This window comes from Physeter macrocephalus, chromosome 16 (assembly GCF_002837175.3).
Source record: "Physeter macrocephalus isolate SW-GA chromosome 16, ASM283717v5, whole genome shotgun sequence".
NCBI lineage: Eukaryota > Metazoa > Chordata > Mammalia > Artiodactyla > Physeteridae > Physeter > Physeter macrocephalus.
In genome coordinates this window covers 60,845,982-60,870,439 of record NC_041229.1, presented here as the reverse complement: position 1 = coordinate 60,870,439, position 24,458 = coordinate 60,845,982, and the positions used below count along the sequence as shown (strand labels likewise).

The 24,458-nt window shown below is 36.5% G+C and overlaps 1 protein-coding gene across 1 annotated transcript in view; it reads right to left on the bottom strand.

The window, feature by feature from the left end:
• Positions 1 to 24,458, bottom strand: part of RRM1 (ribonucleotide reductase catalytic subunit M1) — a 35,550-nt gene that overhangs the window by 3,686 nt on the left and 7,406 nt on the right. The window contains exons 3-16 of the mRNA XM_007116847.4: positions 21,926 to 22,103; positions 20,732 to 20,832; positions 18,721 to 18,780; positions 17,838 to 17,877; positions 17,179 to 17,341; positions 12,947 to 13,088; positions 11,153 to 11,236; positions 9,408 to 9,569; positions 8,951 to 9,030; positions 8,086 to 8,287; positions 5,477 to 5,626; positions 5,049 to 5,270; positions 3,233 to 3,309; positions 729 to 864 (exon numbers count right to left, since the gene is read on the bottom strand). Of these exons, the coding sequence (XP_007116909.1) occupies positions 729 to 864; positions 3,233 to 3,309; positions 5,049 to 5,270; positions 5,477 to 5,626; positions 8,086 to 8,287; positions 8,951 to 9,030; positions 9,408 to 9,569; positions 11,153 to 11,236; positions 12,947 to 13,088; positions 17,179 to 17,341; positions 17,838 to 17,877; positions 18,721 to 18,780; positions 20,732 to 20,832; positions 21,926 to 22,103 (1,797 nt within the window). The remainder of the gene's footprint in view (positions 1 to 728; positions 865 to 3,232; positions 3,310 to 5,048; positions 5,271 to 5,476; positions 5,627 to 8,085; positions 8,288 to 8,950; positions 9,031 to 9,407; positions 9,570 to 11,152; positions 11,237 to 12,946; positions 13,089 to 17,178; positions 17,342 to 17,837; positions 17,878 to 18,720; positions 18,781 to 20,731; positions 20,833 to 21,925; positions 22,104 to 24,458) is intronic.

The window sequence follows — 24,458 nt, the reverse complement described above, 5'->3', positions numbered from 1 at the left end:
AAAAAAAAAAAAAAAAAAAAAAAAAAAAAAAAAAACTGAGAGACCTATCCCACCACATGAAAGCTATATTCTTCTAAAATCTTGATATCTGTTATTCAAAACATAACACATGGTATTTGCAAAAGTGAAAAGAGCTAATGCTGCCTAAGCTGGGTATGTAGAATGATTCTTTTGTCTTTTTAAGTAAGGACACAATAAATACTTAAGAAAATTAGAAACGTACCCACCCCAAACCTCACAGAAATTTATTTCAGAGTATCTGCAAATTCACAAATAAGTATCTTTTAAATTAGTGGTTCTCAACCTGCACATGAGAATTACCTGGGAACCTTAAAAAAAACACTGGTCCTGCCCGTCAGAAATTCTAATTTGTAACCAAGGCTGAGAACCACTATCTTAAAGGATACTTCTATACACCCTGAGTATCATCAACTTAAGCATATGAGGTTATAGTATATGTCATTATGATTACAAAGTGGTTAAACATCATGTGAACTCTAATATCAAGTTGCTTTCATACTCAACCCTCAACCCTTCATTCTTTTGACAGATATTTATTAAATGTCTATTATATGCTGAAATAACATAAAGAATATTAGAGATAAATCACTTTATCAAAACTTTGCACCGACACTAAAATAAAGGGGCATACTAAATATGAGTAGCATTTACTCCCAACATCAGGCTTTTAAAAGATTTGCCTGTAGGTCTGGTTGTGATCTTCTCACCTGAAATTCTCCTGACAAGACTCTGCGAGTGTAGATGTTACTGGTATAAGGTTCAATTGACTCATTATTTCCCAATATCTGAGCAGTTGAAGCAGTAGGCATCGGGGCAATGAGTAAACTGTTTCTTATACCATACCTAAAGAAAAGGAGATTATTAGGTGCTGGTCCTGAAGCTACAATCTGTCAGGAAGACAGCTACTTTAAGTCATTGTAGTAAATGCAGTTGCTGCGAGTAATACCAAACATCCATTAGACTCACATGTTGATTTTTGCATTTAACCCTACAGGGATGCAACTCCACAGCATGGGTGGTATAACTTGGCCCTCTCCTAAATGCCTGATCCCTAAACAGAATTAGCACCATTTTTACTGCTGGTAATCCTTATCATGCCATGACTTATGCCAGTTAGGAATCACAGCACTTGATACACTATCTTGCCCAAGGAAACATTCACATGGTTATTGGAGAGTCCCCACCTGTATCAGGGTACACTCATTCAACCCTTACTCTTTTCTAAGTGCCTATGTGATCACTGTGCTAGGCCCTTTAAGGAAACATAATGATGTGAAAGTGGTCAGAACCAGACCTCTATCACCACAATTCTCCATTATCCTGAATAGGCTAATGAATAGAGAAAATTATGCTCCAAGTATATTCCTGACTTCCGCTATCACCTCTTTAATTAAATTTCCTAGAAGAATGCTAACATCTTTTGACTCTATTCAGTGCCAAAGAGAGTGCTTAAAAGTATAATATGAACTCTGAGAAATCTTCAAACTGTCCTAAGCACATCCTTCAAAGCTCAGCCTAAGAGATACCTACTCTACAACATCTTTCCTAACCAGGCAGACAACACTGAATACAACTGTCAAATACAAATATTTGCATTGCAAATATTTTCTGTGACCTGTACCTTTACGTATATTTGTGTTACATGTCTTACCTTACTTAGTTTTAAGTTTCTCAAGCACAAAGAGTTCATCTTTCCTACATTCCATACCTCTAGATTCATACAGCACTTAGCACAGAGCCTCACATCTTAATGGAGTCTGTACAACTGGACTTTCAACCTCTCTATGTCACTTTCTAGTTGTGAGGCATCAAGCAAACCACCAACTATCTCCATGTCTTTACTCCCTCAGTAGAGTGGACAGTGGTTTCCTGTCCAGAGACAGGAAAATGTTTTGAAAAGTCATATATATATGATATATCCAAGCAATGGAATTGTCTGTAATCACTAAAAACATTAGGTAAATCTGCATGTACTAAAAGAGAAACATCTCCAATAAATCACTAAATAAAAAGTCTCAGAACATGTCAAGTTTGATTTCATTTATATAATAAGACTGTGTGTGCATATCTACAAATGTACTGAAAAAGGTCTAGAAAAATATACACCATTCACAATGGTTATCTCTGAGAAAAGGAGTAAGTTGGTTTTTTTGTTTGTTCTGTGGGACAAAATGGTTGGCAGAAGAGGTATAAAGAAGGGCTTTTACTTTCTATTTTATTTCCATATTTGAACTTTATTAACAATGAATGTGTATTCATGTATTAATTTTGAAATTTAAAAAAGTTATACATAAAAAATATTTAAACCACAGTATTTTGAGAAAAAACAAAATAATAAATAGAGTTCAGGTCCATTTTTGTAAAACGTGAATTTGCATGTAAATATACACATATATACACACTCAGAAGAAAGTCTGAGGATGACAGACAAAAAGATACAAACAGGTTTTTTTGGGGGGTGATGGTATTGGGATAATTTTCATTTTACTCCCTTTCCACATGTACGTTTTCTAAATTATCTAACATGTATTATTTGAGTAACAAAACAATTTTAAGGTAAATAGATATTTTAAAGAGCATTTTAAAGCTACTGCTTCCTTCTGCAAACATTAAACACTTTGTATATGCATTAACCTAGACATGACAGACAAACATTCAGCAAAACATTCTGCTTGCACTCAAATCTCTTATGTTTATTAGTTGGAAAGGCCTACATTTTTCAATTTTTACATTTTTCTTTCACACAGTTTAACACATTAAACCCTCCAAAAGCTCTTCCAAAATCCCTAATGAAGACCTATGACAATCAATTCATTGAAAGTCATTTATGTGCCCAATGTGGTTAAGCAATAAATAAAAGTGAAAAACATTTAAAAAGCAAACACACTTGGAAATATGAAGGTTAAATGAGAAAAAGAATTACCTAATCTTGGTAGTTAAGCCCCTAAAACAAGATCAACTAATAATAATAATACCTACCGGGTATTAAAATGCTTTCATTGTGCCAAGCAATTTGCAGGTTACTATACATATAAAATACATTGTCCTAGGAAGCATTTTTTAAAAAACAGTTCTATGGATAGGTCATTTTAGTCCCATTTAAAAGGAAAAAATGAATTTCAGAAGCTAAAATAACATCCCTAAGTTCAAAAGAGCCAGGCTGAAAACCTGAACCCTCCTCACTTCAAAGCCATTTAACATCTCTACTTACTTTGCAATCTTCTCCTTGAGAAGTTTCCAGTCCCACAGGTTTGTAGGAGTAACATTCCACATATCATACTGAAGGATCTAAGGAATAAACAACCCAAATTTATGATAAATCATTATATGACAATTTAAAACTATGACAAAAACCAAACAAATAACTAACTGCCATGCCCCCACATCCCAACAAATGCTGTCTTTTGGTAAAGCTGTGTAAGAAATACAAGGACCAGAGACTTTCCTGGACAAATTTCAATGTAGTCATATTGATTAGAAGCAGGCTAAGAAAACTGATTAAGGCTTACCTCTTCCCCATGTCCCTGGCTGAGTCCTCTCAGAGGACCCCTATCATATCTACAAACCAGGAAATTCTAACATTTATGAAAGCATGTTGTTTTTGTACAGTAAAAGAATTACTCTAGCCTCATCTTTTTTAACTGCCTTGATCTGCCTCTCAATCTATCTATTTAGCTAATAAACTTATTTTCAAACAATGTAGAGTTCCTAAATATCAGCAGGAACTGTGAGAACTAAAAATAACATCTTATTTTACAGGGAGGAGACTCATACTACTCATGATGAAGGCAGTGTGAATGGCGGAATTCTAGGACAGCTCCCAGATTCCCACCCCACTAGGGTATAGGTCATTATATTCTCCTCCCCTTCAGTGTATACAGGACCTGGAAATACGATGGATGCCACTCACATAACTATAACAAATGTGAAGGGTTTCTGCAGGTGCAATTAAGGGTGAAAATCAGTTAATTTTTTAGTTAAAAGTGAGATTATCCTGGCTGGCCCTGACCTAACAAATGAAAAACCCTCAAAAGGGCGACTGGACTGGGCTCTTCTTGAAATGAGAGACTCTCCTTCCTACTGGCTTTGAAGAAGCAAGATGCCAAGAGTTCTAGAGTTACAAGGAAATGAACAACCAGGTGAGCCTGGAGAAGGACCCTGAGCCTCAGATGAGACCACAGCCTCTACCGACATCCTGACTGTAGCTTTGAGAGATTCAAAGATCCAAGACTCAGCTAACCCAAGTCTGCACTCATGACCCATGGAAACTGATACTGAATGTATGTTGTTTTAATACACTAAGTTTAGTAACAGAAAACTAATACTTGGGAGTTCCCTGGTAGTCTAGTGGTTAGGATTCAGCGCTTTCACTGCTGTGGGCCCTGGTTCGAACCCTGGTCAGAGAACTAAGATCCTGCAAGCTGTGCATGGCGCGGCCAAAAAAGAAAAAAAAAAACTAATACAGTTAGCATTCTTCTTACATCATTTTAGCAATGATTAGTTTTAAATAGAGTATCCTTTTTACTCCAGAGGACAAAAGGACCATATGAGTTTACTCTGTCTGGTGTAACAAATTACCACAAATTTAGTGGCTTAAAATAACAAAAATTTATTCTCTCATAGCTCTGGAGGCCAGAAGCCCGAACTCAATATGTTGGGAAGGCCTCACTCCCTCCACAGGCTGGAGGAGATTCTGTTCTTTGCCTCTCCAGCTTCCAGTGGCTCTCAGTACTCCTGGGTTGCGGCTGCATCACTCCGATCTCTGCCTCCATAGTCGTGTTGCCTCCTCTTCTTCTCTGTGTCTCTTGTAAGGACAACTGTCACTGGATTTAGGGCCCACCTGGATAATCCAGGATAATCTCCTCATCTCAAAATCCTTAACTACATCTGCAAAGACCCTTTTTAAACCAAATAAGGTAACAGTCATAGGTTCCAGGCATTAGGATGTGAACATACCTTTTTGAAGGCTACCATTCAGCCTACTATAGGAACTCACAGGCAAAAAGAAACTTCATCCATATACTTACTCCTTTGCTGACTGGAGAGCCCTCATAGGTTTCATATGGGCCATACTCCTTGGCCAGTTCACAGCTGGCTTCCAAGGCTCCATAATAAATGGTTTCAAAGATCTGCTTATTCAATAGCTGGGCCTCCGGACTCTCAAAAGGGTACCTCATCAGAATAAAAGCATCTGCCAGACCTTGTACCCCAATTCCAATGGGGCGATGGCATCTATTTGATACGCTTGCCTTCGTGCCAACAGATTTAGAGAAGAGACAACATTAATGAACAGTAAAAGCAACATTCTGTAACAAATGACACACTCTCTCTCTTTATCTCAGTTTTCTCACACCATTCCAATGATAACCATTTACATGATGACTAGAAGACTGTAATAAACTCCTTCCATCTTGGATTTCAATAATTACCAATAAGCAGAGAAATCTATTCATACCTCTGGGACAGGGTAGTAGTTAATATCAATAATTTTATTCAGATTTCGGACAATGACTTTGGTGACTTCAGCCAACTTCGTAAAGTCATATGTGTGCTCCGATGTGACATACATATTCAGGGCCAGGGAAGCCAAGTTACAAACTGCAACCTGGAATTCGAAGAAAAAGCGTCAAGAGTCACATGATTTTTATTTCTTCCACTGTGTCAATGACACTGCTCTGTAAGCCTCTAACACTTGCTGACATTAAAATTTTAAATTTCTATCTTTGACTCCTCCCTCTTCATCATTCACCAGTTCATTGCTAAATCCCAAAACCTATTCACATATGTGAACTGTAACACGTACCAGTGAAACAGGTAAGATGGGGAAAGAACCATATGCTTCATGGTACATGGCTCTACTACCAGACATATGCCACACTGTGCTATAATTTTTTATATATATCTGTCAGTAGATGTGCACTGTCTAATACAGCAGCCACTAGATTAAAACTAAATGAAATTTAAAATTCAGTTTCTCAATTGCACTAGTCACATTTCATGTGCTCAGTAGCCACCCAATACAGAACATTTCTATCACTGCAGAAAGTTCTTCCAAATTGCACATCTACTTCACCCTCATTGAGACTCTGACAGCCCTTAACTCCTCTCACCTAGACTCCCTCATGCCCTTCACACCTACTCAATTCTACACATGTTGCCAAAGTACCCATTTTTAAAACATAGCTCGAATCACGTAAGCCTGATAAATGCTAGGGAGAAAAATAAGGCAGGAAAAGAAAACGGAGTCTTGGGGCTAAGGATGGAAGGAAGTGCCATTTTTAAATAGAGTTGTCAAGGAAGACCTCACTGAGAATGGGATATATGAAGAAAGAACTGAAGAAGTTAGAAAGCAAGCCGCTTGGACACCTGGGGAGAAGAGCATTTTAACATTCAAAAATTCTGTGACAGGAGTATGCTTGATATGTTTGAGAAACAGCAATAAAATTAGTAGAGCTGGAGCACAGTGAGGAAGGGGGAAAGTAAGAGCAGATGAGGTGGGATACTCAGTTGTGTAGGAACTCACAGGGCATTACAAGGACAGAAATGAGGTACTGAGACATGCTACAGCATGGACAACTGACACAAAAGACCAAATATCATGTGATTCCATTTATATGGAATACCTACAATAGACAAATCCAGAGACAGAAAATGGGTTAGTGGTGCCAGGGCCTGGGTGAAGAGGGGAACAGGGAGTGACTGCTAAAGGGTACAAGGTTTCTTTCTGGGGTGATGAAAATGTTCTGGAATTAGTTATCAGTGATGGTTGCACAACCTTGTGAATGCACTAAAAAAAAACACTGAATTGTATACTTTAGAAGGCTGAAATTTATGGTATGTGAATTATATCTCAATTTTAAAAAAAAGGAACGAACTCTGGATGGGTTGGAAAATCAAAGATGAGTATTGTGCAGAGGAATGATATGATCTGATTTTTGTTTTAAGAAGGGTCATTTTATTCTCTATAATATAATCTATCTTGTATAATAGTCATGAGTATATGTCAATTTCCTCCAACTAAATTGTTAGTTTCCAGAGGGCAGGGGCTGAGCCACATTCATTTACATCTGAGAGCACTTAATATAGTGTCTTACATACGGCTGGTGCTCAATAAACTTTGTTAAATTAAACTGCAACCTTAGCAGTATGTTCAACTCACTCACCATTTTCTTTCTGACTTTTCATTTGTCATGTTTTTTTTAGGTCCTAGAATTTGGGATCTGCTCCTTCCTGCTCATTTTCATAGTTTACATCCAATATCCAAGCTGCCTGTCATCTGACTAATGCAACAATCTCCTTAAACTAACCTCCAGCCTCTTCTCACACTAAGCCATTCTATAACCAGAAGCAAGAGCCATCCTTCCTATCCTAGGGATGCTATTTTCCTTTCAGAAATCTTCAAGGGCTTTCCTGCATCTGAGACATGGCATCTTTCACGTACTATCTCCCTTCCACCAGTTGCAGCCATCTCTCCATACACCAAACCTTAATGTATTTGCTCCATCAAAACAAACTTACTTTTACACTCACTGCACAAAACCTATCCCTGTCTCTGATCTGTCATACAGGCAGTTCTTCCCAAATGGAAAGCTTTTCGATAAATTTTTTTTAAAATATTCAAATCTATGTCTCATTTCTAGCCTTGCCTCTTCTGTGAATCACCTTAAAGATTTGAGATGAGAACTCTGCCTCACCATTCACTGAAAGGACTCTCTCATGCTTACATACTTTAAACTGAATGAGCACCCTAACACGTTACTGTGTTTGTCCTAACACTAACCTAAATAACTATATATTGCTATTTTTCTCAAGTAAAGGTTATTACAACAATGTGTGTGAAATAAAAAATTGACAGTCTTTTCTACATGGCTCAGACTAAAGATATTTAGGGCACACATCACACCTCTTCCTTTATAATCTCTATTTTAGTGCCCTTCTGCTTACATCAAGCTACGAAAACTCCCTTCACCCAACTCAAGGGAAATCATGTGAGGGATTCACAAATAATTCACAAACTCCTAAGAGTCTTCTCTCAGTACCTGAGGCAGAAGTTTTTCTACCTACCTCATCTTTGCTGGTATACTCTACTATTTCTGTGCACAGGTTGCTGCATTTGATCGTTCCTAGGTTCTGCTGGTTGCTCTTCCGATTACAGGAATCTTTGTAGAGCATGTACGGGGTACCTGTCTCTGTCTGAGACTCAATGATGGCATACCAAAGCTGCTGAGCTTTTACAACTTTGCGGACACGACCCTCTTTCTCATAACTGAAAGGCAAAGCTAGTATTATTTTAATATTCCCTAAGGAAAATCTTTATTGTAGATAACATGAAGAGAAACACCAAAATATAAAATATTGAAAACTCTTAAATTTCTTACCAAGTTTTGCTAAGAGAAAGAAATTAGGAATATGATATTTATTTTACTATGGCTAAAGCCAATCCCACTAAATCAACAAAACCTTCCATAATAAAAAGGAACAAAACCTGAAGTACTCAAATTGTTCTACTGTGCTAAAGCAGTACTGTTGTGCTATTATTTAATGAACTATTGACATGTGTCCCAGTTGCCCTTGATTCCTGTGTACTATACAAAGAATAACTTGTTCTGTCAAATGTACTTTATGACAAAGCAAATTAATAATAACCCTGCTAAATAACTCTTTGCATTAATTTTTTAAAGGATCAATTAAAAAAACCTGAATACCTATTTACATGCCCCAAAGTTTTAAGAAAGAAGACAAACCAAAATTTTGGTGACGATTCAGGAAGAAAACATGACCAAAATAAAATTATTAGTCACATTCTCTTCTAGATGCTTCTCAAGATTCCTAGAAACTGGCTAATGACTGACGTAGTTTTAAAATTTAGATCCTGTAAATAAAAGAAACACACAGTTAAAACATTATTATTCTCATATTTTTCCCATACCTTTCATATAGCTTCTCAAATTCTTCTCCCCAGACCTCATCCAGACCAGGACACTCATTTGGACACATCAAAGACCAGTCCTGCAAAGGGAAGAAGAGTACCAACCATAAGAAACTTCAAATAACCAACCACACGTAGTCCATTAGGAACACTGCAAGGGATATTGTGGCTTCCATAGACTGTCTTAAAAATTTGCTTTAGAAATAATAATTTTAGGCTCAGGCCCAAACATCTAGTTTTGCATGTTTGTTCATGACCCTTCAACCATTTAGGCCAGATAGCATCCACTTTACAGAATAAAAATCCGAGAAGGCAAGAATGGCATCTCTTAACTTGTTCAGCATGCCTTTCCATTGCATAACATATAGGTGGACTCTTCCTAAGCATGATTTAAGATGACTGAGGAGAACACTTATATGAATCAAGTTGTTATTACTAACAAGTACCTATCTCTCACCTGATTAGTCTCCACTCGTTTCATGAAGAGATCCGGAATCCAAAGGGCAAAGAAAAGGTCCCTGGCACGCTGCTCTTCCTTTCCTGTGTTTTTCTTTAAATCAAGGAACTCAAAGATGTCTAAATGCCAAGGCTCCAGGTAAATAGCAAATGCCCCAGGTCGCTAATGGTAAACAAATCATCATTCTTCTCAGAATCAGAATGAAACAAAGAAACTTCTTATTTTCCAAAGCACTTCAATAATATCTCCTTGGATCTTCACCACAATTAATGAATTAAATGAGATAATACAAATAAAAGTACTATAAAAATATAAAGTAGTAGTAGTTTTCTTAGAATTCTAGCAGTAAAAAAGAGCATTTAACATAAAGAAAATGTAGAACAAGAAAGATTAAATAGGACTTCCCTGATGGCGCAGTGGTTGAGAATCCGCCTGCCAATGTAGGGGACAAGGGTTCAAGCCCTGGTCCGGGAAGATCCCACATGCCGCAGAGCAACTAAGCCCGTGAGCCACAACTGCTGAGCCCGTGTGCTGCAACTACTGAAGCCCACGTGCCTGGAGCCCGCACTCCGCAACAAGAAGCCCGCGCACCTCAACAAAGAGTAGCCCCCACTCGCCACAACTAGAGAAAGCCCTCGTGCAGCAACAGAGACCCAACTCAGCCAAAAATAAATAAATAAATTTTTAAAATACAAGAAAAATAAAAGAAAGACTAAATAATTTATCCAAAATGACACAGTGAACTAGGGATGGAGCTTCCACTTCAGCTGTCGTCCAGCTCACTTTACACTATGTGACATGTATGTAAAGCCCAAAGAAAATCACTTTAACTTTGACAATAATGTTGTGCTCAAAAGGTCAGAAAGGTGCGTGCAGCGAGACCCAACTCAGCCAAAAATAAATAAATAAATTTTTAAAATACAAGAAAAATAAAAGAAAGACTAAATAATTTATCCAAAATGACACAGTGAACTAGGGATGGAGCTTCCACTTCAGCTGTCGTCCAGCTCACTTTACACTATGTGACATGTATGTAAAGCCCAAAGAAAATCACTTTAACTTTGACAATAATGTTGTGCTCAAAAGGTCAGAAAGGTGGTATGTCTTATAAAGGTCCCCATAGATTTTTTTTAAGTGCATCAGAAGGAAATTCATAAACTAATAGGTGATTACTATGCCTACATATCCATAAGAGACAGGCTAGATAGTTGCAAACTATCCTGCTGATAACACTGGATAAATGATCCAATACTCTCAACTTTACTTTTCCCTCTATAAAATAGAGACAGTTTTGTTTTTTTAAAGAAAAATCTAGAAAACATATTACGACCCTTTTTCAAGGTTAGGTATCAATATGAATCACAACTTTAGAAATGCCTTGCAAATAAACTGTCATGTAAGACAGCTGACTCAATCACCGGCTGCCTGGAGCCAGGGATAAAGTATGTATGGGTGGGAGTGATGGGTGATTAATACAAAGGTGCATGAGGAAACATGTTGGGGTTATGGAAATGTTCTATGTCTTGACTGGTGTGATTACCCAAGTATATCCATCTGTCAAAATCATCAAAATGTATACTTCAAGTGTATACACTTAAAAGTAAAAATTATACTCATTAAATTGATCATAAAAGGGGAAAAAAAGCATTGTTAGAAACATACACAATGAGCCATCTTATTATAAGCATATATGAGAAAAGATTTTCAGTTCTGGTTTCTAGGACTTTCAGTAACAGAGCATATACCTTGTTTCCACCTTGATCCACATATCGAGCTGTGTTGTTATATACTCTCAACATCGGTACAAGACCATTGGAATTGCCATTAGTCTGAAAGAGAAACTGAGGATAAAGGCATCTGGAGGAGAAATAGGGGGCTCAGCAAGGAAAAGAACAAAACGGTTCAACAGTGGACAAATTACTCTCTCCCAGTCTACAGTTTCATCTGCTCCCCATCTCTCCCTCTGCTTTAAAAACATAATGCGCAACATAAAATAAAATTTTGCTGAATAAATCACAATTATGTACAAAGTTATTTCATGGCATCTCTAATTTACAATGAGAAATAACAACTACAAGTCAAAAGAATCCAAAATTAGGATAGCTAAATTTAAACCCCACACCTTCAAAAGGTCATTATATAAAGAAATACTTTGGGTAGAGTAAAAACACTACTACAGTATCTTTTTCCCAAAAGAATTCAAGGCAATTTACAATAAGAATTACATGCAATGGATAAATCAAGACAATAAGGTAAATGGAGATTCTCAGCAATAAATGGATTCTAGAATGAAGATGAAAAAAAATACATAAACTCCTAAGACTAAAAGATACCTCATCAAATTTTTAAAATAATCCTTCTAACCTCAAGGCAAGCCTTTAAACAGCCTAGAAAGATAAGTGAGCAATGGCTCACCCTACTATTATGTAATGAACACCACGTAATGGAATGGTTTTCTTCTGGACTCTAACTTTATTCTATAGGGTTAGATATTTTCTTCACCTTACAGAGGAGGAAACAAACTCAGAGATGTAAAATAACTTGCACTAGGCCACACTACTAGTAATTAGTGAAGATAGGATTTAAATCCAGGACTTACCCAAAACTATTACCTTTTTTTTTTCTTCTTTTTTCCTAATTGAAGTATGGTTGATTTACAATAGTTAGTTTCAGGTGTACAGCACAGTGATTCAGCATTTTTGCATATTATACTCCATTATAGGTTATTACAATATAATGGGTATAATTCCCTGTGCTATACTGTATATCCTGGTTGCTTATCTATTTTAATATATAGCAGTTTGTATCTGTTAATCCCATGCCCCTAATTTGTCCCTCCCCCCTTCTCTCTCCCCTTCGGTAACCACAAGTTTGTTTTCTTTATTTGTGAGTTTGTTTTCTTTATCTGTGGGTCTGTTTCTGTTTTGCATATACATCCATTTGTATTATTTTTTAGATTCTACCCAAAACCATGATCTTGACTCCCAGTGAATAGTGACCTAGAAGAAATGAAATTTACCTCATAAAGTGACAATGTTTAAAGCTTGAATCTTGGCTCTATCACATATTAAGTGACTAATCTCTGGAAGTAATTTAACTTCAGCTTCCTCACTTATCAAATGAAGACTTTGTGGCTATACTCACAAAGTTACTGTAAGGAATAAAGTTTACTGTGTCTGTAATGATATCTATCTCATAAGGTTGTAGTAAGGGTTAAATGTGTAATTCACATAAAACTTACAACAGATTCAGCATGTAGTGTGAGCAATGAACAATAATAATGCTATCATTATTGCTAAAATAAATCAGGATTCCAAAATCTGACCCTAGAGACCATCTAATCAACCTCTAATAAGACAGATGAAAATGAGACCAGAAGTAGTGAAATTACTCAGTCTAAGTCACACAGCCAGCAAGGAATTAACAGAGATCCAGGTCTCCCAAGCCCCAGCAAATGCCCTCTCAATCACAAGCCTGGTTGCTTACGGACCTGAATCCCCCTAAGCCTATACACTTTTAGTCACACAACAGAGGCTTACCCCAGCAATGTAGCTGCCAGTAGCTCGAATACAACTCACAGCAACACCAATTCCCCCAGCCGACTTGGATATCAATGCACACTGCTTTAGAGTGTCATAAATGCCTTCAATGCTATCATCTTTCATACTCAGAAGGAAACAGCTACAGGGGAAAAAAGTCACAACTCAGCAAGGAACCGAAGCAAAGCAGAATCAAAAAATGACTATATAATCCAAAGACAGTAAGTTAGGCAAATAAACAATTTGAGGCTTATAAAATTCCTAGGGGTTTTTAGAAGGAAAAAAACAAAACAAAACTTTTTACTGGATATGACACAATAAGATATATCAACATATATTGTTTTAAAATCACCTTGCTGCCTATCCTAGATGCTAAGCCTGGAAGGAAGGCTTAGAGATAAGTCTAAAAATATTAGCTTCTGGACTTCCCTGGTGGCACAGTGGTTGAGAGTCCGCCTGCCGAGGCAGGGGATGCGGGTTCGTGTCCCGGTCCGGGAAGATCCCACATGCCGTGGAGCAGCTGGGCCTCTGGGCCCGTGGGCCATGGCTGCTGAGCCTGCGCGTCCGGAGCCTGTGCTCCGCAATGGGAGAGGCCACAACAGTGAGAGGCCCGCGTATCGCAATAAATAAATAAATAAATAAATAAATAAATAAATAAATATTAGCTTCCATGTTCATCAGACTGCAAATGTGCCATTATAACATTTTCTCATGTAAATTCCTAAGCATACATAACACCTTTTCAACCTATTAGTAAGCCAAGAAAAATTAAACATTTATGAAAAAAACCCCACCTATCCAATAGTGAACCAAATTTGCTATGTCCATCAAAATTTAGCTTCCTTACAGTCTTTTTGAAGACAACCCTTCTACCTCTGCTTTGGATCTTATCCTCCTACCCCAGGAACCTTAGTCTTCCAATGATCCCTTCACTAACTTAAATATTCAACCCATCAGATGGACTCTGTTGACTTTTTCTATTAAATATTCAGACATTCAGAAAGGTATAGAGAATAATATAACATATACTTTGTACTTACCACCTACCTCAAGAAATAAGATACTACAAATATAACCTAATTACAATCATATACCATTTCCATGCCTTTCTACGTTCTTTTAGCATTGACATATGTTCCACATTTTTTAAATTTCTGGTTCCATATTAATTTAGCTTTCTGTAACCCGCTTTTATTTAACTCAATACTGTGTTAGAGATTCATTCCTACTGATACATATAGGACTAGTTTATTTTCACTGCTGTAAGGTATTCCATTGTATGAATATACCAATATATTTGTCCATTTGCCTGCTGGTGGATATTTGGATTATTTCCAATTTGTTTGCTATTCTAAACAATGCTGCTGTGAAAGTTCTTAAACATATCTCCTTGTGCTTATGTCTAAGGATTTCTATAGGGTATAAACCCAGAAGAGGAATTTCTGGGTCAAAAGATATGCATGTGTTCCACTTTACTAAAGATTCTCCAAAGTGAATGGGTAAGTATACTCCATCTAGCAATGCATGAGAGTTCCCTATGTTCCACATTCTTACCAATACTTACTATTAACAGCCTTTTAATTTGTATCAATCTCTTGGGTATGAAATATCTCATTATGATGTTAACTTTCATTTTCTTAATCACCAGCAAAGTTTATCATCATCTCACGTGTTTATTAGCCAATCAGTTTCTTCTACAAATTAGCCCATGTTTCTATTTCGTTTTGTGTCTTTTTCTTATAATCCTTCAACGGTTAACATACATTGCAAATATCTTCTCCCAGTCTGAAACTTTTTTCACGGTATTTGGTTCACAGAAGTTTTAAATTTTAATGTACTCAATTTTTCCTTATATTGTTTGCTTATTATATCTATTATAAGAAATCCTTCACTACTCTGAGGTCATATATAATCTATCAAGATGTAGGTTGATAGTCATGATGTCTGCAGCTCACTTTCAAATGACTCAGCCAAAAAAAAACTTTTTTTAATTTTAAATATAAAAATACATATATATGGCAAAATGTTAGTAATTTTTTTATCTAGGCAGAAGTGAGTGTATGGGTGGAGTTCACTGTCCTTTTCTTTAAATTTTCTGAATGTTTGAAATTCACATTAAAAAGTTGGGGAGGAAAATATTTATTTTCTCTATATGTTCTTCTAAAAGATTTTACTTTCACATTCTCTTGAATTTATTTCTATATATGGCATGAAGAAGGGAAATCTAATTATACTTTTCCCCATAAGATAACCAATTTCCTTAGCACTGTTTTCCCAATGAAATGCAATGACACCCTGTTATTCATCAAGTTCCCATATAAGCCTGAATCTCTTTTTGAGCTCTCTGTTATGTTCCAGTGGCCAGAGCAAATACTACACTACCCCAGAGTAAATAACACAAAGTATGGTATTTACTCTGGCATAGACAAACCATGGGTTTATAGTGGTCTTGAAATCTGGTAGGACTTTTTCTTCAAAACTGTCTTGCTATTTATATTAGTTTCCTGTAGGTGTCCTAACAAATACCACTAACTCAATGGCTTAATATAGAAATTTATTCTCTCACAGCTCAGGAGGCCAGAAGTTCAACATCACTTTCACTGGGTCAAAATCAAGAACATTCCTCCAGAGGCTCTAGGGGAGAATATATTCCTTGCCTCTTCCAGATTCTGGTGGCTCCTTTGCTTGTAGTCACATCACTCCAATTTCTGCCTCTATCTACACACTGCCTTCTTTTCTTCTGTATGTATCATATCTCCCTCAACCTCTCTCTTATATGGATATTTTTTACTGGATTCAGGGCCCACCTGAATAATTCAGGATAATCTCCCTATGTCAAGATCTTTCTTAATCATAACTGCAAAGACTGTTTTCCTTATAAAGTAACATTTACAGGTTCCAGGGATTAGGACCTGATATCTTTGAGCAGCACTAGATTATTCTTAGCCTTTTGCTCTTCCATATAAATTTTAGAATCAGCATGTTGAAATTCTGACTGGAATTACACTGAAACTATAGATTAACTTGGGAAAAACTGACATTGTTACAATATTAAATCTGTTTATGAATATAAGATCACTCTCCATTTATTTGTTTTTTAATGTCCTTCAATTACGTTGTAGAATTTTTTCCTTAAAAGCCTTACACACCTTTCATTAGATTTATTCTTGGGTACCTTCCAGTATTATGATATGTTTTAAACTTAAATCTTCTAACAGCTAAAGTACAGAAACTCAACTGATTAATTTATGTTGAATTTACATCCAGATATTCTGCTGAAATCGCTTTTTAATTCTAATAATTTGTCTGTAGATGCTCTTCAGGAATCATTACAGTTTCGCTCCCTCATTTCCAATCTTTTTTTTTCTTATCTTACAATGCTGGCTCAGGCCTCCACTACAATGCTGAAAACAGAGGTCCAATAGATCTAAGTTTTAGTGGATTATCTTTTACCAAATAAAGGAAGTTATTTTCTATATCTATTTTGCTAGTTTTTTTATTATGAAAGTATTAAATGATATAAAATGTTAGTGCAATGAATTACATTAATACACTTTTTGATGTTAGCATATCCTTGAGTTCCTCGGATAAAACAAATTTGCTTAGGGTGTATTATTATTATTATTATTATTATTTTTTTTTTTACAAATTACCAGACTCTGTTCCAATGTTTCCTTTCTCAGAAAATGGCACCATAATAAATCCTGTTACTCTACCCATAAACTCAGGAACTACTCTTGACTCATATCCAAATCATCAAATTCTATCAATTTTACCTCCCAAATCTCCTGAATTTGTCTATTTCTCTCAATCTCTACTTTCACCTCCCTAGCCAAACTACCATAATCTCTCATACAGACTACGAGACTACGATTAGAGTCCTCTAATTACTGTATTTACTTTTTAAAAAAAACTTTATTGCGATATAATTCACATACCATACAATTCCCCAATTAAAGTGTACAATTAATGGTTTTTAGTATATTCAGAGTTGTACGACCATCACCACAATCATGTTTAAGATTTCATTATCGGCATTTGTCTCTCTTCATTTACCACATTGCAGTAAGAGAGCTTTCCAGAAAGTAAATCTCATTTAATCTGAACAGGAGTGATTAAATGTATATCAAATTAATTTTTATGTGATGAACTGCCTAGTTTCTTCAGGTCAAGGTTTATTTCCCTAGCAAATGCATTTCAGAACATTAAAAGTGACTATAGATGACACGTACCTAGAAAGTTGTGGGCGGTTGGTGCCAGCATTGAAGAGAGTGGGAGAGGCATGGGTAAACCACTTCTCAGAAAGAAGGTTGTATGTTTCAATAGCAGCATCAATATCTTCTTTGTGAATGCCCACAGATACCCTCATCAACATATGCTGTGGTCTTTCAGCCACTAAAAACAAAAGAGGGGAAAAAAAAAAAAGAGGAATTTTCACATAATGGGACATGTGAGAAAAACTAGGCTGAGATATGTACTTGAGTCAAAAAAAGGAACACTAAAAGACAATTTTAAAAATTTTACACCAATAAGCAGCAAAATTATTCATAAACTAAACCTAAAGTTTAAAATGTTAGAGTTTAGGGCTTCCCTGGTGGCGCAGTGGCTGAGAGTCCGCCTGCCGATGCAGGAGACACGGGTTCGTGCCCCGGTCCAGGAAGATCTCACATGCCACGGAGCGGCTGGGCCCGTGAGCCATGGCCGCTGGGCCTGCGCGTCCGGAGCCTGTGCTCCGTAACAGGAGAGGCCACAACAGTGAGAGGCCCGCGTATTGCAAAAAAAAAAAAAAAAAAGTTAGAGTTTAAATAGAAGTGCTAAAGCTAATAGCTCAAAGCTCTATTTTCAATATAATGAATAGAAAATGTAACACACAAACACATTCATGTCTCACCTTTTCCACTGATCTTCAACAAATAGGATCGCTCCAGCGTCTAAAAAAAGCAAAACAACAAAAAACATCCAGAGCATAGTTTTTAAAGACATAGTAGATATATCATTCACAATAGGCAATCTATTTAAATCTCCTCCGTTTTTAATATAATCTTAAATGACAAGAATAGCATATTTCGTTTTACTAGCTTTAGCTTGGAACATTATCAATTGGCTATTTGTTTTGGAAAAGACTGCCTGAAAATTTCTGGAAAAAGCCAGCTCTATGTTAATATGTATAATGTTAATAGCAGAAGTTGTAGTATTCATCACCACATCATAATGGTTAACATTTATGAAGTGCTTATAGGCATTGATCAAAGCAACACACACACTCACTTACTCCTCAAAAGAATTTGCTGTTGAAATTTTATTATTATCCCCATTCTAAAGACAAGGAAACTGAGGACAGAGAGATAAGTATCTTGCTAATAAAAAATGGAGCAGAGATTTGAACCCAGGTGGTCTGACACCAACATTCATGTTCTCAATCACTACATAATACTGTTTATCAACACAAAAGTACCTAGAAAAGCACTTGGCACATAGTAGGAATTCAATAAACAGTTGTTGCATAAACAGTAGAATATGGAATCATTCTGGCAAATTACCTGCATAACTCCAAAGGTATCCAGATGTAATATTTGGAAAATTTGAAAACTGCAAATGAATAAGCTATTTTTCCTTAATTCAAACAACCACCACCACCCTAACCCCACTAATCCCACAGGTCCCCCAACTCCCAACAAATTACTACCTCTATAATTGTATCACTAAAACATAAACAAAAACCTGTATTTCCTGATTCAAGGAGGAATTCCCATTCATTTGAAACCCATTATTACCTTAAAGCCAAAGTAATTATAAGAGAAATCTCGGTCATAGATAATGGCAGAATTCAGGCGCTGGTGAAGGTAAAAAAAAAAAAAAAAACGCATAATTAAGATAATTAGATTTATTTTCACAAACTCTGGTATCTTTCAGCCCTGACTCCAGAACTAAAATTGACATAGAATATAAAAGAGATAACACTAAGTATTACTGTTGTAGAATAGAAATCCATACCTGATGTCAAGAAAAAAAAATTACATAAATTGAGTATCCTAATTAGGTTTAAAAACATGTACATTAAAAGACTAGAAGAAAACATGTAAGTATAAGTTGTATATAAGTAAAAATATATGTGTGACTTTCCAAACTTTCCCTATTATGTTTACAGTACATCTCTGAAGAGGGAAAGAACATGAGCATAAAAGGGACTATATTATCACCCTTAAACATGTTTTTTAGATTAGCTATTACTCCAGAAGTATCAGAGCCATATAATTACTAATATGTATTTTTATCTTCCATTTTAAACTGCACATAACAATATGTAAGATAAATAATATGTTAATTCTAAGGGTAATCAAATCCATGGTCCTTTAACAGGTTTTAAACAAACTACTGCTGTGACAGTAATATTTTAAAGCAGAACTGGCCATTGTTACAAGCTTTTGTAGGCTATAGAGCCTTTCAAAGAAAACAAAAGCAATTAGGTACAAATAATCATTTTGGATAGAAATGTGGAGCCAGTCTTTCAAAATACTATCAGTGTTTCCATATAAGGATCCATGTCCAAGGACTTGAAAAATCTATACAAAACTCTCCCCTTCCTCTTAAATTTTTAAGGGCATCTTTGTTGCCAAAGACAGGTAGGGGCCTTGCATGAATAATGGAGAACTGAAATACTTGATTATCAATATTTATTTTTTAGATACAGGTTTTTGCTGTCGTCGTTTTATTTTTGTTTTTCCCCTGTCTTCAAGATTATACATATGAACAACACACAACTCAGTTTTCTCTCAGTCTCTTTAACATCAGATACATACTTAGAGAGAGCCGACTAATCATTCTATTACCTACAGTTAAAAGTGGTTTCTAATCTGTGCAGATATCCATGGTAAATAAATCCTGTGTACGAAAGGGCTGGCTGGACCTACCCATCTTTTCCCTTCTGTTCTCTGGGATGTAGTTAAGAAAGGAGTTGAAACACAAATGGATAATTTTTAAGTTGCTGAGCAAGAAGATCTTTCAAAATTTTACCTGAACCACCTTTTTGGAAGTCAGTTTGGCAATGTCTACTAAAATTTTAAATGTACATACTCTTTGGCTCAGCAATTCCACTTAAGGGATTTACCTTACCGATACACTCATCTACAAGTAAAGCACTACCATACAAGGATATTCACTGCAGTGAAAAATGGAAAACAAATATTCATCACTAGAGCAATTCTTACATATATGTATAATGATGATACAGCTATAGAATGGAATTCTATGCAGGTAATTCATAAATGCTAATAAAGAACTATCTCTAAGATATACTTGCAAGTGAAAAAGTAACAGAAAGAATAGTATGCACAGTACACTACCACTAAAAGGAAAAATAAAGGTACACATACATGTATTATAGAACAGCTCTGGAAAAATACATTTTAAAATGACAAAATGTTTCTAGAGAGGAAAACTAGGATTCAGAGAAGCAGAAAGAATTATTTTTTACCTCTATCTCTTGTAGTGTTTAAATTTTTTAAAATGTGCTTATTGTCTTAAAAAAAAAAGAATCTATAAAAAATTTTTCGGGCTTCCCTGGTGGCGCAGTGGTTGTGAGTCTGCCTGCCAATGCAGGGGACACGGGTTCGTGCCCCGGTCCGGGAGGATCCCACATGCCGCAGAGCGGATAGGCCCGTGAGCCATGGCCGCTGAGCCTGTGCGTCTGGAGCCTGTGCTCCGCAACGAGAGAGGCCCCAACAGTGAGAGGCTCGCGTACTACAAAAAAAAAAAAAAAATTCACCAGAAAAGCATTATACATACATCTTTATTGGCCAAAACAATATTCACTGTTGACTTGGCCACCATGGGAGAGTGTTTGCCATTATGTGGATTTATGTAGTTGAAGAGGTCTTCCATTACATCTAAAAACAAAACAACAGAAAATTAAAATATCAAAATCACTTAACAGCTAATTCAATCTTCAGGTAACAGTTTAAAACAGTGGTTCTCAACCGTTTTTCATCCCAACCCACCTTAGTACCTAGCACAGAAAGTGCTCAATAAACATACACACGTTTAATAAATATATAAGGAAATTTATATATTTATAAGCTAAATAAGGAAACAATCTTCCAGAGTTAGAGTGAGCATAGGCTCCTGTAGTTTGAAAAAGACTGCCAGATGATTCTGACATATAACCCCATTGAGAATTACTGGTTGAAAATAAAGAAAAACAGAAATTATAACCTCTCTCAAGTTTTTTTATCCTAACAAAACAGAAACTCAACTTAAAATTCAAAACCTATCATCCCAGGCATTTTGCTTCTATAAATGCACATTTAGTAATAAGCCCTCTCTCTTCCAGACATCACAGCAGTATTTAGTCCTCTGCATTTATACATATAATACACATACACGCAAAGCTGGCATTCTGACTGAATTTGACTTGAATCCATAGTCAATTTGGGGAGAACTGATATCTTTACAATAAATCTACTGAAGAGGGAGATATAATGTTTAAGTCCCCATGTAACAGACCTCGAATTGAAAGCTGAAAGATTTCTACTCTCAGTCTACCAGCTGACTTCTTATATACCACTTTTTATATACCTAACAAATTATTTAACCTTCCTTTGCCCACATTCCCTGAGCTATAAAATGGGAGTGCTGACTAATGGTGACAAAAGACTGATTGTAACACTTTGTTTAACCCAGAAATTATCAATAAATATTATTCTTTTTTCCAACCACACCACCATCAAGCATCTAAAGATAGGCTTCAAAACAAAAAGAAAAAAGAAAGAAAAAGATAAAGAAAAGTATCCATTGACCCTGCCATGCAACAGGTCAGCAGCATGGAGAAATAGGAAGTTCTAGTCTCCCTCTGCCACTAACCTGCACACTTTGCTTTTTTAAAGAAGATGGAACTTCTCTTTTTGACACTCAAGGTTTCATTCTAGTACCCTTATAAATTTTCTGAGAATACTAAATTCTTTCTTTTTCATCTAGACTCACCACTGAATACTTTCTTTGTTTCTTTGTGCAAGTTAGAGACGGCAATCCTTGCTGCCAGGATGGCATAGTCAGGGTGCTTAGTAGTCAAGGTCGCAGCTGTTTCAGCAGCCAAAGTATCTAGTTCCACAGTAGTGACCCCACTGTATAAGCCTTGGATTACTTTCATGGTGATCTGAGCCTATAAAAGCAAAGCCAAGAATTACTTGTGCTTTCCCAAGAACCAACAGCTTCCTTAAGAGAGCAATGAAGAAAACAATCAATTTATATCAAAATAAAAGACAACTTCCTTTTATGAAAAATTATCTTTCAGAATAGTGGGCTGTGGAAAATTTAGTAATGAGAATTCATAAGCCAATAGAGCTGCTAGAAAATGCATACTACATATACAATGAAGAAATGTGGAAAGAAAGAAAGAGAAAGAGAAAGAAAGAAAGAAAGGGGGGAGGAAGGGAGGAAGGAAGTTAGTTTTTAAATCTAAGTAGAGCTTTTACAAAGACTAACAGTCACACAGGGAAACAGCTGAAAACAGACAAATGATTCTATAATTATTTCCCCATCTTTCACTCAAATTCTCTCTATATAATCAGGGTTCATGCTACATACTTACCCATTTTGCCCCAATTCTACCTAAGGACAAGCAAATGAATCAAACTTTAATCATTCCAATGAAAGGAGATGAAGATATAAGTTAGAGTTGGGGCTGAGTCATCAAATAATTTAACGGCTACTCTTTTTTTTTTTTTTTTTTTTTTATGTGGTACATGGGCCCCTCACTGTTGTGGCCTCTCCCGTTGCGGAGCACAGGCTCCGGATGCGTAGGCCCAGCGGCCATGGCTCACGGGCCCATCCGCTCCGCGGCATGTGGGATCTTCCCGGACCGGGGCACGAACCCGTGTCCCCTGCATCGGCAGGCAGACTCTCAACCACTGCGCCACCAGGGAAGCCCTACTCTTTCTTTAACATTTCACAAATTACAAAATATCTCAACTTTCATCATCTTCTCCGACATTTCACAATTACCTGTGAGATGGGTATATAACTGTCACCACTTTACATGAGGAACCAGGTTACTGGGACTTGCCCAAGCTTTACTATCTAAGTCTTCTGGCTCCACATCCCATTCAACCTCAATGCATTTCACTGTTTTCAAGACCGTACTGTAAGAGACACCCCTCTTTAAAACACACGATGCTAACACATATATATGGAATCTAAAAAAAAAAATGGTTATGAAGAACCTAGGGTCAGGATGGTAATAAAAACACAGACCTACTAGAGAATGGACTTGAAGACATGGGGAGGGGGAAGGGTAAGCTGGGACAAAGTGAGAGAGTGGCATGGACATATATACACTACCAAACGTAAAACTGATAGCTAGTGGGAAGCAGCCGCATAGCACAGGGGAGATCAGCTTGGTGCTTTGTGACCACCTAGAGGGGTGGGATAGGGAGGGTGGGAGGCAGGGAGACACAAGAGGGAAGAGATATGGGAACACGTGTATATGTATAACTGATTCACTTTGTTATAAAGCAGAAACAAACACACCATTGTAAAGCAATTATACTCCAATAAAGATGTTAAAAAATAAATAGATAGATAAATAAAACACACAATGCACAAGTCAAGAAAGACAAATTCTAAGTTGTATATATGTATGTGTTTACTGAATCTTTAAAAAAAAAAAAGATTAGGGAATTCCCCAGTGGTCCAGTGGCTGTGTCTCCAAGCTTCCACTGCAGGGGGCACGGATTCAACCCCTGGTCGGGGAACTAAGATCCCACAAGTCATGCAGCCGCAAAAAAAAAAACACAAAAAAAACCAGATTAATCCAACAGAAAATGAATGCCATTTCCCAGATGACAAAAGCATGCCCCCTCAAAAAAAAGTGTGTAATTACTAGTTTAAAATCTATACCAATTAAATTTCAGACCTAAGCTCAAGTTGTTCCTGATCACTTTCTTCTCAGATCCAACAATTAAGTTATGTTCAGTAAAAGAGTAGTGAAGTCTTCTAAATGATTTCTGGTGCTGCTACATGGCAAGTAATCAGAACTCAGAATAATTCAAAAAGAGTCATGTACCAAAATGTTCATTGCAGCTCTATTTACAATAGCCAGGACATGGAAGCAACCTAAGTGGCCAAGAAGAGATGAATGGGTAAAGAAGATGTGGTACATATATACAATGGAGTATTACTCAGCCATAAAAAGGAATATAATTGGGTCATTCATAGAGACATGGATGGACCTAGAGACTGTCACACAGAGTAAAATAAGTCAGAAAAACAAATATTGTATATTAACACATATATATGGAATCGGAAAAAAATGGTATAGAGAATCTTATTTACAAAGCAGAAATAAAGACACAGATGTAGAGAACAAACGTATGGATACCAAGGGGGAAGGAGGGGTGTGATGAATTGGGAGATTGAGATTGACATATATACACTATTAATACTATGTATAAAATAGATAACTAATGAGAACCTACTGTATAGCACAGGGAACTCTACTCAGTGCTCTGTGGTGACC